Source organism: Chionomys nivalis, chromosome 9 (assembly GCF_950005125.1).
Source record: "Chionomys nivalis chromosome 9, mChiNiv1.1, whole genome shotgun sequence".
Lineage (NCBI taxonomy): Eukaryota > Metazoa > Chordata > Mammalia > Rodentia > Cricetidae > Chionomys > Chionomys nivalis.
In genome coordinates, this window is record NC_080094.1 from 83,556,885 (window position 1) to 83,575,501 (window position 18,617).

General features: G+C 51.9%; 2 protein-coding genes across 4 annotated transcripts; one reads left to right on the forward strand and one right to left on the reverse strand.

Moving 5' to 3' along the window:
- The first annotated feature begins 422 nt into the window (after positions 1–422).
- On the forward strand, positions 423–9,338 carry Slc39a13 (solute carrier family 39 member 13). 3 transcript variants are annotated; one of them, XM_057781817.1, is made up of 10 exons: positions 423–595; positions 1,880–2,188; positions 4,062–4,175; positions 4,471–4,595; positions 4,973–5,074; positions 5,176–5,265; positions 6,222–6,272; positions 6,493–6,625; positions 6,774–6,873; positions 6,948–9,337. In XM_057781817.1, the coding sequence occupies exons 2-10, from the start codon at positions 1,888–1,890 to the stop codon at positions 7,021–7,023; spliced, it is 1,092 nt and encodes a 363-aa protein (XP_057637800.1). In that variant the 5' UTR covers positions 423–595; positions 1,880–1,887; the 3' UTR covers positions 7,024–9,337. The 3 variants fall into 3 exon arrangements, with proteins under 3 accessions (XP_057637800.1, XP_057637801.1, XP_057637802.1); XM_057781818.1 differs by having other exon boundaries at positions 1,883–2,188; XM_057781819.1 differs by lacking the exon at positions 6,774–6,873 and having other exon boundaries at positions 6,948–9,338.
- Positions 9,339–10,639: 1,301 nt separating this feature from the next.
- On the reverse strand, positions 10,640–16,645 carry Psmc3 (proteasome 26S subunit, ATPase 3). Its single transcript, XM_057780828.1, has 12 exons — positions 16,356–16,645; positions 16,046–16,129; positions 15,346–15,471; positions 14,736–14,840; positions 14,580–14,642; positions 14,309–14,446; positions 13,529–13,672; positions 13,268–13,416; positions 12,447–12,543; positions 12,146–12,291; positions 10,949–11,030; positions 10,640–10,818 (listed from the first exon to the last, which is right to left on the reverse strand). Exons 1-12 carry the CDS (start codon positions 16,437–16,439, stop codon positions 10,708–10,710), a joined length of 1,329 nt encoding a protein of 442 aa, XP_057636811.1. The 5' UTR covers positions 16,440–16,645; the 3' UTR covers positions 10,640–10,707.
- Positions 16,646–18,617: the final 1,972 nt, after the last annotated feature.

Here is an 18,617-nt window from a genome sequence, read left to right on the forward strand (position 1 = left end):
TAATTCGATGAGTAAGAATAAAATTCCCTCTTCTGAGGTACCGGGGCCAGGCCCCTCCCTGTGGCAGGCACTTCCCCTTTCCCTAGCTCATGGAGGAGCCAGGCGCGCTGGCTGACTCAGAGCCACAGCCGCGCTCTTATCCCGGGACGGAGCGGTCTGGCGGCCACGCGCGCCCTCGTGTGGCCACTGCGGGGACTGCATGCCCAGAACGGTCGCGGTCCCCGCGTGGCTGCTGCCCTCATCTAGCTGAGCCTGACTAAAAGCGGTGCCCGCGGGTCTACCCACTTCCGTCCTGCCCTCTCCGCAGGCCCGTAATCCGGCCCGAGCGGAAGTGCACTGACCGCGCGGGTCCCCCATGGCTAAGAAGCGGAAGCGCCCCCCCGCCGCCGCTCCGTCTAGCCCCCCGGAGCCGGGCGCGTCTGGTTCCGGACTGTCCCGTGTGACGTGGCTGCACGCCGGGGGTGGCTCCGGGCCGGGGGCCTAGTGGCGGGGCCGGGCGAGGCAGAAGCGGGGCGGGGCGCCGAGCCTGCAGCTGGATGGCCGGGCCCGCCCGGAGCGCTGCAGCTGCCGCCGCCGCCACCTCTGCCACCGCACGGTGAGTCGCTGGACCCTCAGGCCCGCGTCCGGGGTGGGATGGACCGTGTCGATTCCCAAACCGGCTGCGGCTCGTCCAGAGTCTAGGAGTGGAACTTGCCTGCTTTTGACTCTTCCTTACTGCTGTCGTCCCACACTCTGCCCCTCATCTCTCTCAGCTGCCCCGCTTCTCTCCTTCCACCAGATACTCTCTGGCTCACTTTCTTGACTCTCCTTTCTCTTGCCTTCTCTGTTCTCTCCATACCCCATACTTCCAAGCCTGTGATCCCGTCGCCTCTGCATGACCCGCCAAGGACTTGACCTGGCTAGGGCCTGCCTTGGTACCCACCCCCCCGTGGTAGCTGTAGGGGTCTAATTAAGGCCTAAGATCCCAGATATAGGCTTCTACTCACCGACCAGAGGGGGAAACTGAGGCAGTTCAAGGTCACAGTAGGCACAGACAGGGCAAACCACATTTAAACTTTCCAGACTGAGCTTCTTGCTTGGTTGACTCACCTCCTCCCCATCCGGTGATCTGTCTGCAGAACACATTCCTTCTGGGAGTGCTTCAGGCCTCCTCTGGCACATGGCTTATGTTCTCTCCTCCATGCTATCAGCTACCTGAATTATCAAGCCCATCTCATCTCCATATCTCTGTGAGGGAGGCATTACCCAGATGCATTCCCTGATGAAGACCAGACTGGGAAGGGTCAACAGGAATTGCCCACAGTCAAACAGCTTAAAATCTAGATCACCAAATTAGTTAGCCACAAGTCATCATAGCCTGTGCTCCTGCATCTGTGAGGCATCTCTTTTCTTCTGCTCCACTTGTCTCTTGCTACCCAAGAGATCATTTAGGGGGAAGAGGTTTGGACCACTGCTCAGTTTCTCCACCTGTGCTCCTCAGTGCCACCCCATCAAGCTCATTGCTGGCCTGAGACCCTGGGGTGTCTTCACAGACACATCCTGGCAGCCAAGCCTCTCCTGGCAGCTAGAGACATCCAGCAGGGATGGGCCCTCCGGTGGCTGAAGGAAGCCCAGGCAGTGCCTCACCCAGTCATTAGGGAAAGTTTAGCCTCAGGCGGACACATTGACACACAGGGCTGGAGCCAGCTCAGAAGGAAAAAATGTGCGGTTCTTGGGAGAAGTATAGAGGAGCAGAACCCCTTTGCTGTGCTCACCCATCCTCGGGAGCAAGCAGGAGGGCGATGCCGTGGCCATTTGAGACGGGAGGAGATGCCGCGCTTCCTGAGTGGGCATGTGGTCCACGGAGGCAGCTCACATAAGCAGCCTTTGTGTTTTCCAGCAGCTGGCATGCCTGGATGTTCCTGCCCTGGCTATGGGATGGCAGGCCAAAAGGTCCTCTTCCTCACTGTCCTTGCCCTGGAGCTCCTGAGAAGGGTTGGAGGTTCTCAGCCAGCCCTCCGGAGCCTGGGGGCTGCAGCTGCCTGTCGCCTGGATGATAAAGAAAGCGAGTCTTGGGGTACTTTGCTGAGTGGGGAGCGACTGGACACCTGGATCTGCTCCCTCTTGGGCTCCTTTGTGGTTGGACTCAGTGGAGTTTTCCCCTTGCTGGTCATTCCCCTGGAGATGGGGACCATGTTGCACTCAGAAGGTGAGTGGCCCTTCAGTGGCCCCGAGAATCCGCACAAAAGGAAGGAAACATACTGCTTGCTTTTGGGAAAATGCTGAGTCTCGTGTGCCGGGTACACTGTGTCTGGAGCGGTGCTACCTTGGTCCTGTGGGAAGAGGGTATACATGCTCATTTGTTCATTCATTTATGCATCTACTTCTTACTTCATTCAGCAAACATTTCCCAGACGTGGTATGAACAGTGGTTGGCAATGTGGCTGCCACATTACCTGGGCTCAAATCCTGGCTCTGCCACCCACCAACTAAGTAGAACATGGCAAATCACTTAATCTCACTCTGCCTTAGTCTGCCAGACTTTAAAATAAAATAAGGCTGATAGATCTGAGCATGCAGTTCAGTAGTAGAATGGCTGCCTCACATGTCCCCAGCAGCCTCACCCGCCAAGAGCAGTACTGTCACTGACCTGTGAGTTTTAGATGAGCACTTGGGGGATCGCCTGGTGCAGGGAGGGCAGGCGTTTACAGGCTCATGTTGAACCCCGAGTACAGAGGTGAGCAAGTGCTGCCTGCCCCCCGGTTTTGGTTAGTGGTCTAAAGGCTAGGGATGTAGTAGTTGATGCTGTTGTGCTTGCCTGGTACACAGGAAGTCAGTCCCCCAGCACTGAATACAGCTGGATATGGTAGCTCTTACTGAAAATCCCAGAACCTGAGTGAAGGCAGAAGAATCCGAAATTCAAGGTTATCTTTATTTAGCTACATAAGCAGGCAGAAGTCAGCCTGTGCCAGTGAAACCCTTTCTCAAGAGTATAAAAAGAATGTAGGGGTGGAGAGATGGTTCAGCTCTTAAGAGCACACACATTCTACTCTTCCAGAGGATTCAGATTCAGTTCCTAACATTCATGTCAGGCAGCTCACAACTGTCTGTAACTATAGTTCCAGAAGGATCCTCTGGGCTTGCCAGGCACCTGCATTCATAAACATGCATATAATTTAAAAAAGAATAAATCATTTAAAACGTAAAAGAAGGGCTCATGGAATGGCTCAGTGGGTAAAGGTGTTTGCCCTACAAGCCTGTCAAGCTGACTTCATTCCTAAAACCCATGTAAAGGAGGGAGAGAACACACACTACAAAGTTGTCCTCTGTGCACCCACGTGTGCACTCACACACATCATACACACACAATAATAGTAAATGAATAAACAGAGTGACTGCCTTTTGCCATCTGCCATGCTCCTGGATGATTGTTAAACCAAGCCTTACTGGAAACTGTTGTGCCTATGCGATGTGTCCTTCCTCAGACAACCCCGGGGATGGGGTAGCTCTGGTAGGATGCTCACTTGGTGTGTATGAGGCCTGGCAGGGTAGTGCAGGATGCACTTGGAGTATTGGCTACATTCTACAAGTGGGAAGCATTTGCTTTCTGGCTAAGTTGGAAACAGCAGTGTCCCCTGGGGGTCACTCCGCCACCAGCGGCATCTACCCTCTAGGCCAAGGAGCACTTCCAAATCTGGACATGCAAGTCGTAAAAGTCCCTAAGTTTCTGTCAGTTTTCTACAGGCGGCACTAACTGAGGCGAGATATTCCCATTGAATGAACATTTGCTTTGTTGTTTGATTCTGATCCAATGTGTACATGGGGAAACCGAGTCTCAGAAGCTATCTTCCAGGTTCCAGCAGATGGGTTGAAGAGCTGGAACTTGCCAGGGCCCAAGCCCATCTCTTAACCAATATGCAGTAGTCAGTGAGTCCACAGTGGTCCCTCAGATTTCTGTGTTCCTACTGAGCACTCTGTGGGTTGGGGAAGAGCTACCCAGAAAAGCAGTAGTCTTTGGAAATCCAGCCTTTGGGTGCGCTTGGGAGCACAAGCTCAGCCCAGGCCCTCACGTCTGCTTGCAGCTGGAGCCTGGCGTCTGAAGCAGCTGCTCAGCTTTGCCTTGGGTGGACTCTTGGGCAATGTGTTTCTGCACCTGCTGCCAGAGGCATGGGCCTACACCTGTCGCATCAGCCCCGGTGAGTGAGACCACAGGGCAGGATAGGAGGGAAGAACCCGTGCCCATGCCCAGGCTGGCCTAGGCCCTGCTGGCTCTACAGAGAGGGCCATGGGAGGGATGTGGAAGAGAGATTCAGAAAACCTTGTCTAAGAGGGAAGGTCGAATTCCAATGCCCTGGCTTCTTTTGGGAGATGCTTGTTCAGTAGGTGCCCCTCCCAAACCTCCTCCCTGAACTAGCTCTGATCTAGGCCCCATTCCAAATGACTCCCTTCTAGCCACTGGCTTGGCATGGCCTGTTAGTGCTCCCCCTGCAGGTGGTGAAGGACAGAGTCTGCAGCAGCAGCAACAGCTGGGGCTATGGGTCATTGCTGGCTTCCTGACTTTTCTGGCATTGGAGAAGATGTTCCTGAACAGCAAGGAGAAGGAGGGCCCCAGCCAGGTAAGCCACAAGACCCAGAGCCCGGATATGTCAGGTTGTTTTTTTTTTTTTGTTTTTGGTTTTTTGTTTTGTTTTCTGCTTCTAAAGTAAATAAAAAAGTAAAATAAATACCCAGGGCCTGGATAAGCCCAGGGTCTGAGTATCTCCTGGTTCTTCCCTGAGAGCTGTGGTAGGAAACGCCCAAGGATGGCAGTACCAGTGCCTCTGAAGTAGTTTGATCTCATAGATGGATGATGACAGACTAGGGTTGAGGCCTGATGACGGATCAGCAAAGTCTAGCTAGATCAAGGAGATATTCTGTCTCTTGTCCCTCTCTCTCTGTCTGCCTGTCTGAGTGGGGGGCATCTAATGTCACCTCTCTCTCCTTCTGGCCATAGGCCCCCAGCAAAGACCCCACTGCTGCCGCGCTCAATGGAGGCCACTGTCTGGCCCAGCCGGCTGCAGAGCCCGGCCAGAGAGCCGTGGTCCGGAACCTCAAAGTGAGTGGCCCATGAGGGCCCCCCTCCTGCAGCTGCAGAGCTGAATGGCCAGCTCAGCTCTGCCTGCCTGGCTCAGCCCGGCTTTCTCTCCCTTCACCCAGGTCAGCGGCTATCTCAACCTGCTGGCCAACACCATAGACAACTTCACTCATGGGCTGGCTGTGGCCGCCAGCTTCCTTGTGAGCAAAAAGGTAAGGGGTGGGGCAAGTAGAGCTCTGGCATCTGGTGGAAAGGATACTAATATCCAATTTGATCAACCTCCAAAAGAAAGTCTCTGCTTCTTGCTTTTACTAACAGTATCTTTGTGAAGCCCCTTGTCCCTGTCCCTCTGCTGGATGCTGCTCTAGTCTCTCCCTTATCTCCCTTCACCTTTATTGTCCTCAGACTGTTATGTGCATGTCTGTGCTGTCCTCAGATTATGTGCATGTCTGTGCTGTCCTCAGATTGTTATGTGCATGTCTTTGCTGGTGTCACATGTTTGTGTGCTCTTGGAGGCCAAAAGATCCCCAAGCTGGACCTGGATCCTCGGAGCTAGAGTTATAGCAGTTGTGAGCGACCTAACGTGGGTGCTGGGAACTGAACTCAGGTCCTCTGGTCCCCCACCTCTGTCGCACCTTTGTTCCCTTCTGCCAGCACTCACTAGGACGCCTCTATCAAGTCCCCACTACTAGATGCTTCTCCCTTCACCCACCACCTATTGTTATCTGTGCTCTGCCCCACTGGTCTGTCTACCCCAACATTAGGTAGTCGCCAAAACCCCCATCCCTCGGACCTCAATTGGACTGTACTTCTAAGAGGCACTTGCCACCCCACCCCCAGTTAGGCACCTGTCTATAGTCTTCCTCACAGTACTGCTCCAGATGGAGCCACACAGGTGCTTGTCTTGTACCCTGTCTCTACCAGGCACCCCCAACCTGCAGCTTAGGAGTGGCACTGTGCCCGTGTGCAGTGAATGCAGCCACTGTAGGTGAATTCCACGTCGGTACGGAGGGCAGGCTCTTTGTCTTCTTCAGTCACTGCTCCTTCCTGTAGCTACAGTGTCTCCCAGAGCAGACTCAAAGCAAAACACTTGTTTGTAGAGAGACTGGGTATGGGGGAAGCCTAGTTACCCAGCAGAGGCAGTAGACTCAGACTCCCATCTCTGCAGATTGGGCTTCTAACCACCATGGCCATCCTCCTGCATGAGATCCCCCATGAGGTAAGTGCCCAGAGGGTGGCCCCAAAGCCAAGGTCCCAAGGTTTCCATGCTCAGCATGGGTGTGGCGCTTGGCCAGGGGTTTGGGTGGGCCTTGCCCACAGGAGTGGTCTGGAGGAGGGGCACTGCTTCAGTAGGTGCTGGCCCAGGGGCAAGGTAGACAGGACGCTGGGTGTTCATGTGGTCAGGCTCTGGGTGAACATCTATCTGGGCCTTTCCTCAGGTGGGTGACTTTGCTATCCTGCTCCGAGCTGGCTTTGACCGATGGACTGCAGCCAAGCTACAGTTCTCTACAGCCCTGGGAGGCCTTCTGGGGGCCTGCTTTGCCATCTGCACACAGTCCCCCAAAGGAGTAGGTATGAAGAGTGGTCATGTTCAGTAGAGGCAACAGCCAGACAGCGCCACTGCCCCGCTGCTGCTGGGCTCGTGTGCCTGGTCTGCCCTGCAGGAGGGTAGGGTACATACAGCCCCCTGGGCTCACCACCAGCTCATGGTTCCCCACAGGGGAGACAGTGGTCTGGACCCTGCCCTTTACCTCTGGAGGCTTTCTCTATATTGCCCTGGTCAATGTGTTGCCCGACCTCTTAGAAGAAAATGACCCGTGGTGAGTGATCTCCTGGGATGGCCACTGACGGGGCTCAGGAGGAGCCCTGCTCCTAAGTCTCCCTCTCCCAACAGGCACTCCCTGCAGCAGGTGCTGCTGCTCTGCTCCGGCATCGTGGTCATGGTGCTGCTTTCATTCTTCGTTGAGTAACCATTCCTGACATCCCATTCCGCATAGCAAGCAATAGAGAACCAACTTGCTCTGTGACTTTGTGTGTGAGAGGCAGAGGGTGAATGCTAGAACCAGCCTTGCACAGGACAGAGAGGGTGTGCACATACAGTCAGATGTGTGCAGGAGACCGACACTGTGACCCCTGTGTGCAGAGCCCAGCCAGCCCACTGTCATCTAGCAGCAAGGAATGGCAGCGCTGGTGCCGGCACAGGCCTCACTTCTCGCAAGAGTCCAGGGCTACAGAGAACCCTGGAATTGTCCCCCTGGGCCTCTAACTCAAGACTAATTAAAGCTCTGCTCACATATCCAGGTCCCAAGCACCTTAGAGGAGGCTGCACTGCTCTTTGCTGTCCATTTTCCCAGCCCTTCCTATACCACCTCTACAGCCAAAGAAAGGGGAGGTGGGTGCTTTGCAGCCCCAGCCCCACTCAGCACTGAGCAGGCAGCCTCTCCAGGACCTCCTCCTAGGGGCTGCCACCCTGGCCAGCTCATGTTTCCCCACAAACGCTGTCAAACAGCAGTCTGCAAGGCACCGCGCAATCCTCAAGCTAGCGGTCTCCCAGTGCAGCTCCAAATGCTCCTGCCAGCACACGCTTCAGCAGACATGCCTGGGAGGGAGAATGAGCCTTGCTGCCCTTCCCTGCTCAGGCCCCTTGTCCTTTGGGTTGAGTAAGGTGGGGGTGGTGAGGGCTCCACATTGTCAGTGCTCAGGAATGTGAACTGGGAGAATGCTGAAGCCATAATCCCCAACTGTTTCCCTTGGCTGACATCCAGGTACTCAGCTGGCCACTCAACAGCCAGACTTCAGCCTTGCTGCTGTGGTGTTAGAGAAGTGGCCACTGAAGAGTCTGAATGATTCCGTAGCAGTTACGCTGTGGTTCATCTTTATCTGTAAATACCTGTTCTATAGATGTAAATAAATATTACCTAGACCACTCCCTGTTCCACATATTAGGGCGGTCAAGCAGAGCTCTGCTCAGTGCTCTGGCAGATCCATCGTTACCTTGCTGTGCATCTCTGAAGATTTCCTATTTCCCCGCCCAGTTTCACTGTTAACCTTTCAGCCCAGGAATGCTTGAGCCTTCGTCACCATCACCTGATCTTATTTATTCCCTGATCCCCCTTAGTAATTCTTATCAAGGGATCAGGACCATCAAGTCATCTCCAGCTTTGACTTCACACTGTAATCTCAGCATCCAGGAATGGTAGCAGAAGGATCTGGAGTTAAAAGGCCAGCCTAGGCTACGTGAAACCACCATTTTGGAAAACAAGGGGGAAAAAAAGGAAGGCATAGGAAGAGCATAGGATATGGTAGTACATGAGGTAGAACAATCAATTCCAGGCCAGCTTGGGCTACATAAGGCCCTGTCTCACTTGACCCTCCCCAAAGCACCCACCTCCCAAATACAGGCAGGAGGAAAAAGGGTCCTTACCAGTCCCCCTTCCTGACTGCACCATCACCATAACACAGCAAGGGGCACTGCTTCTCCATCCAACCCACTTTCCTCCCTAAGCTACCAGGCAGCCTTCAGCAGCACCCCTGGGTGGGATAAATCAGTCATCTGTGCTGAGTCTAGTGCAAGCAGGTGGGACACCAAATCAGCTACCTCCTTAGCTGGGAATGCCCAGCTGTCAGTGTTCCGGCATCACATCCGTCAGAGATCTGGTCTACATGGCTGACTTCCAGGGACCTCAGGACAGAAAGGTCCAAGCCCGTTGTCTTTCCTCTCAGCAAGTGCTCAGGGCAGAGCTGTGGTGTGAAGCCCAGCTGGGAGGCTGACAAACACAAGTATCACCATTCACCACTGCACTCAGCTCTGGGGGTTTGAAGGGCTCTGCTGTACTGAGGAAGCCAGGTGATGGTGGAGCCTACACCATGGCCAAGAACACATTCTCTCTGGTTAGAAAGGAAGAGGGGGCACCTAAGCCCAGGCCAGAGGACAAAATCAGAAGCCCTCAAGACATAATCAAACCACAATCAACAGGCAGCATGCAAAGCTCAGCGAGCCCGTGGATAGGGTCATACTGAGGAGAGCTGGCAAGGTGGAGCTTGCTGGAATCATGTCCTCTGGGAAGAGCAAGGGGAAGAAAAGAAAGTGCCAAGGAATTTTTGCCCCTTTTTGGCAAAAAAGTGGAATTTTGAGGATTAACAGCTTTGAAGGGCCATTCAGGGCTGCCAAAACAACTCACTGAAAAGATGAGTGATGGGCCAAACAAGGTGGCATTTGCCTTTAATCCTAACATTCTCGACTAATCTCAGAGGCCACAAGCAACTGAGTTCAAGACTTCATAGTGAGACCCTGTCTCAAAATAAATAAATGAATAAAAATAAAATTTTGATGCCACCTCATTTCATTACACTATAATTTCAGCCCAGTTGCTTGTGTCTGTAAAATGTACACCCAGGTTAGTGAGCTGGATCAGTGGGTAAAGGTATTTACTGCACAAACTTGTTGATCTAAGTTGGATCCCTAGAACCCAGGTAAAGGTGGAAGGAGAGAACTGACCCCACAAAGCTGTCCTCTGATGGACATGTATCCTGACCATGTGCACACACACAGTGAAAAGAATACAGCGGCCATCCTGCTAAAAAAATATACATTAAGACCTATATAGGGGGGCTGGAGAGATGGCTCAAAGGTTAAGAGCACTGACTACTCTTCCATAGGTCCTGAGTTCGATTCCCAGCAACCACATGGTGGCTTACAGCCATCTATAATGAGACCTGGCGCCCCCTTCTGGCTTGCAGACACACGTGGAAGGAATGCTATACACATGATATAATAAAATTTTTTTTAAAAAAAGACCTATATAGGGGCAGGGATGTGTCTCAGGTAGTAGAGTGCTTGCCTAACATGAACTAAACCCTGGGTTCTATCCCAGCACCACATGAAACTGGAATGGTGGGAGCTGGAGAGACGGCTCAGAGGTTAAGAGCACTGGCTGCTCTTCCAGAGGTCCTGAGTTCAATTCCCAGTACCCACATAGTGGCTCACAACCATCTGTAATGAGATCTGGTGCCCTCTTCTGGTAAACATGCAGACAAACATTGTATACATAATATATAAATCAATCATAGAGAAAAGATGGGAATGGTGGGACATGCCCATAGCTGTGATTGCACTGCCAAGCCGGAAGGCTGTGGGCTCCCACACAGCAGGGCAGGCAGCAGAGTAAGGTCGGGAGACAGCAGTATGATGGACAGGCCTGAAGGGCCTGGGGAGAAACACGATGCCTACAAGCCAGGGTAGTGGGGTCTATTTCAAGAACGGAACCCTACATCTTACTGTATATGGCAACAAGTATTAGACTAGAGCACTGCAATGCAAGATGGGAAACTCTGGCTTTTCTTCAGGGTATTCCCTTGGGAACTCCAAGGCCGCAAGCCTCTAAAGCAGTCAGAGCTGACTTAAGGAGACTGGGGAGGAGGTAGAAAAGACGCTAGGAAACTGCTGTGCCCTGTACCTCTCCGCCACAGGGAGGTTTGGGGCCCTCGGCCATCTGTGGGAGTTTTGAGGCTGTAGCTCCTGAGGAAAAGACCTTCTCCATACATACCACTCCCACACAGAGTCCACGAGGACGAGACAGACAGGTGGCAAGGATGGAAAACACCTTTTATTACCAGCTTTCGCCCACGCCCCAGTGGGCGGACTGGAGGTGTCCCTAGGCATAGTACTGCAGGTTGGCTTTCTTCTTGGCCTGCACCTCTAAGATGCCCTCCATGTAGTCCTCGTGGGTAAGCTCCGTAGCACCTCTGCGCAGTGCGATCATACCCTGCAGCCATGACAGATACGGTCTAGTGTGGCCCCCTGAATCCTGAGCCCAACTTCCAAAGGCCTGGGCCCCTGATCTATCCAGGGAAAAGGCAAGGCTGAAGGAATCCACCAATCCCCTGACCACTCACCGCTTCCACACACACGGCTTTGCACTGGGCCCCATTGAAGTCATCAGTGCAACGGGCCAGCTCCTCATAGTTCACGTCAGGACTGGAGAAAGGACAGACACCACAGAGCTTGATTACTCACGGAGAGGGAACGTGAATGGGAAGATGTCTTACTATGCACCCACCAAACAATAAAGTCAACTCGCTTTCTGCTGGCAGGCAAGTCTTTACCCACCCTGACCTTTCTTTCATTATAAAATAAGGAGTTCAAGATTAACGAGATTAGACAAAACCACTTATAAGATCTCTGATACTGCAATCTTCTAGAACCCTGCATCTGAAACTCCAGTAACCAAATCTGCCTGAGGCAAGAAAACAAGGGGTTCTATAGACGAAAGATAACGCCAGAGTCGTGCGTCACTCAGCCCAGCGCAGCTACCACATCTGTCCTCTTCTGCCAAGCGCTGCACTTAAGACATCATCATGGCACTGGGTGGTGGCGGTGGCACACACTTTTAATCCCAGCACTCACGAGACAGAGGCAGGCGAATATCTGTGAGTTCAAGGCTAGCCTGGTCTACAGAGTAAGTTCCAGGATAATCAGAGATACACAGAAACCCTGTCTCAGGGGAAAAACAACAACAACCACCAAAACATCATCACGGTCATTTTTTTTTTTTTTTTTGGTTTTTTTGAGACAGGGTTTCTCTGTGGTTTTGGAACCTGTCCTGGAACTAGCTCTTGTAGACCAGGCTGGTCTCGAACTCACAAAGATCCGCCTGTCTCTGCCTCCTGAGTGCTGGGATTAAAGGCGTGCGCCACCACCGCCCGGCCCATCACGGTCAATTCTCAAAGTGGAGTAATTATCCCCAAGTTTCAAATAACAGAGCATGCTTAGAAGGTCAGGCCACATGCTCAAAGTTGTACAGGTCTGAGCTCAAATCATCTGGTCCTGGTAAGATTCTCGTAAGTCATGCTGGGCTGTGCCTACCTACTGGGCTGTGGGATCTATGTGTCTTCAGATGGGAGGATGAGGTGCAGGTGACTTTGAGGACCGTACCACCTAGGAGTAGGGTCTGAGTCCCACTAGAACTCTTAGACAGTAGGGGAGAAATGGAGACTATGTGCATGCATAGGAAGGGGAGGGGCGGTCAGTGGCTGGGCAACACGGTACAGGAGAGATGAGAACCGAAGGTCCAAAAACGTCTTGCAGCTGACCTGACATTCATCTTCCGTGAGTGGATCTGCATGATTCTGGCCCGGGCTTCCTCGTTGGGCATCGGGAACTCAATCTTGCGGTCCAGGCGTCCTGAGCGGAGCAGGGCAGGGTCCAGGATGTCTACTCTGTTAGTGGCTGCAATTACCTAAGGAATAAGGGAAGCAGCTTGAACTGAAAAGCAGTACATCCACCCACAGCATGAGTCGAGGCAGGTCAGGGTGCGGGAAAGATGGGTCCCAACTCTGCCAGTACCGGAGCCCCGGGTCAGCCCAGCAGCTCAGCTGCATTTTTTTTATTCACCTTTACTTGGGTGTTGGGCTGGAAGCCATCTAGCTGGTTCAGAAGCTCCAGCATGGTCCTCTGCACTTCCCGGTCCCCTGCCTTTTCACTGTCGAAGCTGCGGTGCACAGGAGCCCGAGATGCCAGTGACATCACGGCATAAGCACAGGCTATTCCAACTTGTCCAGGGAAATGGTTGCCTCAACTTGAGGCTCCCAGCCCAGGGACTGGCACAGAGAAAGGCGTCACCAAGAGTTAACTGCAGCACTCAACAAAGCTTGCAGAGGCTTCTGGGATCAGATGCTTGGCTGACAACACACAGTGAGCAGAAACAGCCAGGGCTAGGGCTGTGGCTCTGAGCAATGTGTGATCCCACAAAACTTTGCTCAGAGAATCAGGAGTCTAGGCATCCAACCCCACCACAGGAAGGGCTCTTGAGTCTGAAGACAATGGCTGGGCAACTACCCAATGAACAGGAAAGAGCCAAAAATAATTGGACACTGGGACACTGGGAGGGGGTCCAGGGTGAGGGCAGAGTGAGACCGAAGGACAGTCACACAAATGTCGCGCTTATGCTAAGGAGCAATGGGGTGAACGCTCAGAAAGGCTTTAAGTAGGCTCTGTGGGCAGCAGATCTGAATACGCGTGAGGTGACTGCATTTCTTTTTTGAGAATTCAGAATTTGCGGGAATTCAGGAAGCAGAAAAACGGAAGAGTCAGCACTCAGGGAGGAGGGAGGAGCGGGGCGGGAAAGAGCTCTAAGTTACTTGAGCTGGGATTTGAGCTCCCACCCCATCCCTCACCCCCAGGAACCCTTGGAAGTCTTTAGCACACTCCCTTACCGCTTGGTACCAATGGCATCCAATTCATCAATGAAGATGATAGATGGTGCCTTCTCCTTGGCCAGGGCAAAAGCATCACGGACCAGCTTGGCACCATCTCCAATGAACATTTGCACCAGCTGGGGGCCCGCCAACTTCAAGAAGGTTGCCTGAGAGAGAGGGGACGGATCAGCCCAAAGGCCCAAGAGGTTCTAAGAATCTTTAAGCTATTTCATACAGTTTCAACCCACCCACCTCCTCCTCAGTGGCCCCCGCACACACCTTGGTCTGAGCTGCACAAGCTCGGGCAAGCAAAGTCTTCCCTGTACCAGGCGGCCCGTACATCAGCACTCCTTTTGGGGGCTGGATACCCAAGTTCTCGAACTTCTCTTTGTGGTTCATAGGCAGGACAATGGCCTCTACCAGCTGCCAGGAAGAAGTCCTGGGTGAGCAGAGTGATGCATGCCCTGAGGGATACACCCTAGTCTAATCCACCTATTTCCTATTCCAATGCAGACACTCTACTCTCTCTCTCCTACAAAATGACATTAAAGTCCCCATTTCCCACCCCAAGAACAGTCACTCTAGAACAGCAGGCCCTGGCCGGGTTGGGTACATGGCTCAGCTGTTCAAGCACCCATGGAAAAATGCAGGCATGAACATAAGTCTATAACCCCAGTGCAGTGGAGACACAGTCAGGAGGACCACGAGCCTAGTTACAGGTTCAGAGAGGGACCATGTCTCAGAAAGAAGGTGGAGGGTGACAGATCAGGAGACTTGACATTTCCTGTGCATGCATGCACCTGCACTGATATCACACACACTGAAGGAAGGAGGAGCCTGAGTGGAGTTTCTGCACTAGCCCCTTCTGTGGCCTTGGGTAACCCCTCCAATCTCTCTGGAATTCAGGCTATCAGCAGTTAACACTGCTTTTTTTTTCCTCCTTAAGCAACTCTTTTACAAGGATAAAGGCACATGAGGGAATACAATCTGGTCAAACACATGAAAAAACTACAATAGGCTGGCTAGGCTGGCAAGGCTGGCAGCGGCCATGCCCCTCACCTCCTGGATCTGCTTGTCCAGGCCCCCAATGTCACTGTATTGCTCTGTGGGCCGCTCATCCACTTCCATGGCCTTCACCCGAGAGTCATACTCTGTGGGCAGGGTCTCCAGGATCAGATAGGAGTCTTTGTTCACACCCTGAGGGCAAAGCACAGAGTCTGCATTTGTCCCACTCAGCCCAAAGGGCTAGGGGAAGAAAGCTACAGATGGGGCAAATATAAGAATCACAGGTTGCAGGGAGAAGCCCTGCCTGGGCTCAGGCAACACTCACCACCAGGTCTCCTGGCTTCAGCTTCTCTGCATCCACCAAGCCAATCACTGGCAGGAAGTATGTCTTCAGGAAAAATTACAGGCAATTTCAGCTACTTCCTCACTGAAGCTCCCCAGGGCTGCCCCTTGCCCCTGTCTACTACTGAGCCAGCCTTACTTGTCGTGTGGAAGTTTTGATCACAGCACACTTGCCCTTCCTCTGTGAGTCCAGGTCAATATTGGCACCATCCTCCTCCTGGTCATTGGGATCAACGTCCAGCAACTAAGAAGAAAAATAAGCCCAATCCCTTGAACTTCCCAGAGTCCACTGCTGTGTGGGCCAAAACAATTCCCCACACTCACAAGGCCACAGAACCTACTTCGCTCTCCAAACTAGCATTAAGCTTAGTAAAATACACTTGAGTCAAGCAGTGGTGGTGCACACCTTTAGCCCCAGCACTCAGGAGGCGGAGGTAGGTGGATCTCTATGAGTTACTCTGGTCTACAGAGCAAGCTCCAAAACAGCCAAGGCTACACAGAGAAACCCTGCCTCAAAACAAATAAACAAACAAAAACCACCAAAAAATAAATGAATAAATAAAAAATTATATACTAGAGGCTTGATAAAATCTTTGCTTCTTTGCTGCTTCTGTATGCAAAGTTCATGACGTCAATGCAGGCCTGTGTCTAGGAAGGGAGTCTCAGGAGGGCTTGTATCAACTCTCCCCCTATGGGACCCATCCCAGATGTCTCCACACACCCTCTTCCCTCCACATATATATACACACCTCAATGACATTGGAGACAAGGTATGGCAAGGTTTTGTTCACTTTGATTTTCTCACTGTTCTCTTTGATTTTATCTTTCATGGCTTGGAGTTCATGGGTGACTCGCAACACTTCACTCTTCATGATCTGGTAAGAAAAGAATAAGCGTTCAACCCTGATTCAGTTTGTTGACATCAGACTGGGACACCCATCCAATGAGACCCAGCCTGTCTGTGTCCAAATGCAGAAGTCAAGACAAGATGCCAGTATGTAAACTTCCTGGTGATGTAGCTGTGGAATAAAGGGACAGTGGTGGTGGTGAGGTGGAGACTTATTAAAAGGTTTGGTGCTGGGCAGTGGTGGCCCAAGACTTTAATCCCAGTACTCGGGAAGCAGAGACACCTGGATCTCTACGAGTTCAAAGCCAGCCAGGGCAGATTCCAAAGGTACAGAGAAACCCTGTCTCAATAAAAAGATTGGTGCTGTAAGACAGTCTCATGGAGTCCAGGCTGACCTGTTTATCCCTTCTCCTTTTTTAAGATTTAGTTTAGAGCAAAAAAAAAAAAAAAAAAATATTTAGTTTAGTTTTCTTTTTTGCTTTCTCTGGTTCCAGGATATAGGCCCCAAGCCTCCTGCACTATGATTGTAAAGAAAGGAGACTGGGGTCGGCGGGGCGAGTCTTGTTGGGACTCCAGCACATGCACCGAAGTCAGGCGCCCACCTTGATCTCACTGTCCAACAGTCGTGTGCGCTGGATGATCTCCTCTGTGGACATCTTGAGCACCTCCTCCCCAATGCCATCTTGCTGTTTAAAGAAAGGAAGAAATACTTATTTGCTCTCACTAAGAGCTGCCGTCCCACGTCCCCACACTCCGCACAGCAGGATGAAGTCGGGTCGTCTGCCCACGTCCCAAGCTCGGTGCCCAGTCCGAAGCGGACCTGGGACTCCCAGCCACCTGCTTCCAGCCCTTCAAGAATGTCTCGCACTCCGGCCCAAGCTCCGGGACGCCCCTCCGTCTCCCGGCACTCACCTCCGCTTCATCCCACACGGTCGCCATCTTCTCCTGCCGAGTCACTGGACTCTCGGGCGTCGGCAGCAGATTCATTTCCTGCATGAAGAGGCCGAAACTGGGAGTGCGCCCGAGCCCCTGCGGGAGCCCAGCGCAGCCTTTCTCAATGCCCTCTCTCCACCAGTGGCGAACTTCATCCGCGATCACAGACTCGACAGAATTAGCTGCGTCTCCAGTACCGGGCGAATCTGCCGCTCGGACTCCACGAACCAAACCCAGCACAAAGCCCGCCCCGTGGCTCGGCGGTTGCTCCGGTTTGTGCCGGAGCGATAGGTGGGCTGCTATTGGCCGGGGCACGCGGCAGGGCGGGGTCTGACGCACAACCGGAAGAGGCGGGAGTCGCAGAGTCTTTCGGGAAATGCAGTTTTAACCCGGCGGGTAACCAAAAAGGCAATTGCGGAGGCTCAAGTTCAATGTCAGAGTCCGGGTAAACTTGAAATTGAAAGATTTGTAAATCGCCGGGCGTAGAATCGTTTATCTTTAGTCCCAGAACTCGAGAGGCAGAGGCAGGAGGATCTCCAGAGCAGCCTGTTCTGCGGAGCGAGTCCAGAACAGCCAATATGGCACTGGCTCCCCAACCATAAAGGACACATCCAGCCCTGTGCAAGGGACCAGAAAAGAGGAATGCCATGCCGCCCTAGGCCACAGTTTACAACTGTATACAAACTGCCCCCACACCCAAGGTTACTGAAGAGAAACATTAACCAGATTTTTAAATTGTTTTATCGTGGGTATGCGTGTGGCTAGGGTGACGCTGTGTGAGTGTGGACGCTCGTGGAAGCCAGAGGTTGGCATCAAGTCTTCATCACTGCACCTATACTGAGGCGAGCTCTCTTGCTGAATGTGCAAGTCACCAGGTTGGATATGTCAACTTGCCTGAGAACCCGTCTTTGTCTCCTGAGTGCTGGGATTGGCATTTACATGGGTAATAGAGGGTGTATCTCAGTACTAATGATCCCAATACTTTGGAAACAAGAAATTTACACAGTGAGCTGTATAACATAGAGAAACTGACTGGCTGTACTGGCACAGACCTTTAAGCCAGCACTAGGAAGACAGAGGAAAGCAGATCTCTTTTTGAGTTGGAGACCAGCATAATACACATAAGGAGTTCGATGAAAGACAACTTACAATGACCTGTAACTCCAGTTTCGGGGATCCAACAGCCTCTTCTGGCTTCTTCAGACACTGAACATATATGTGGTGCTCATAAATCCCATAGGCACCCACACATACATTAAATAAATAAGTAAATCTGCTGTGGGATACTGTTCTTGCACACTGTAAAGATTTGTCATTCATATTAGTTTAACAAAATGCTGGAGCCAGGCAGGAAGTATAGGCAGGGTGGCCAGACTAAGAGAATTCTGGGAAGAAGAAAGGTAGAGAGACATAGTCACCAACCAGACCCAGAGGGAGCAAGATGAGAAGACCTTACTGAAAAAGATATCAAACCACGTGACTAAACATAGATTGTAGTAGGAGCTGCGGGCTGCGTTCCTGCCGCCCCAGCTCCTGGTCGCCTGGCTAGCTTATGCCCCAAAATAACAACACACAAACTGTATTCTTTTAAACACTGCTTGGCCCATTATATCTAGCCTCTTCTAGGCTAACTCTTGCACCTGGACTAGCCCATTTCTAATAATCTGTGTAGCACCCCAAGGTGCTCTTACCGGGAAGATTCTAGCCTACATCCATCCTGGGTCGGAGCTTCATCGCGTCTGCCCTCGAGAGCAGAGCTATGGCATCTGAGCTCACTTCCTCTTCCTCCCAGCATTCTGTTCTGTTTACTCCACCCACCTATGTTTTAACCTATGAGGGCCAAGCAGTTTCTTTATTACTTAACCAATGAAATCAACAGATTGATATGACACTCCCACATCACTTCCCCTTTTTCTGTTTAAACAAAAAAAGGAAGGCTTTAACTTTAACATAGCAAAATTACATATAACAAAACAGTTATCAAGCAAGAATTACAGTTACAATATTTATATCTATTTTATCTTTTATCATAAAGGAAAACAACTATAACTATCTATTCTTCAACTGCATCAAAGACTCCAGAAGGATATAATATTACCTAAGTAAACAAGAAATAAGCAACTTCCAAACTCTAGAAATGACAGAGACATCTCGCTGCCTGGACAGTCCCCCAAAGTTCCTCTGTACTATTGGGGCATCCATCTTCGGCCTACAGGCCCATGGTATCCAGCAGACATTTCC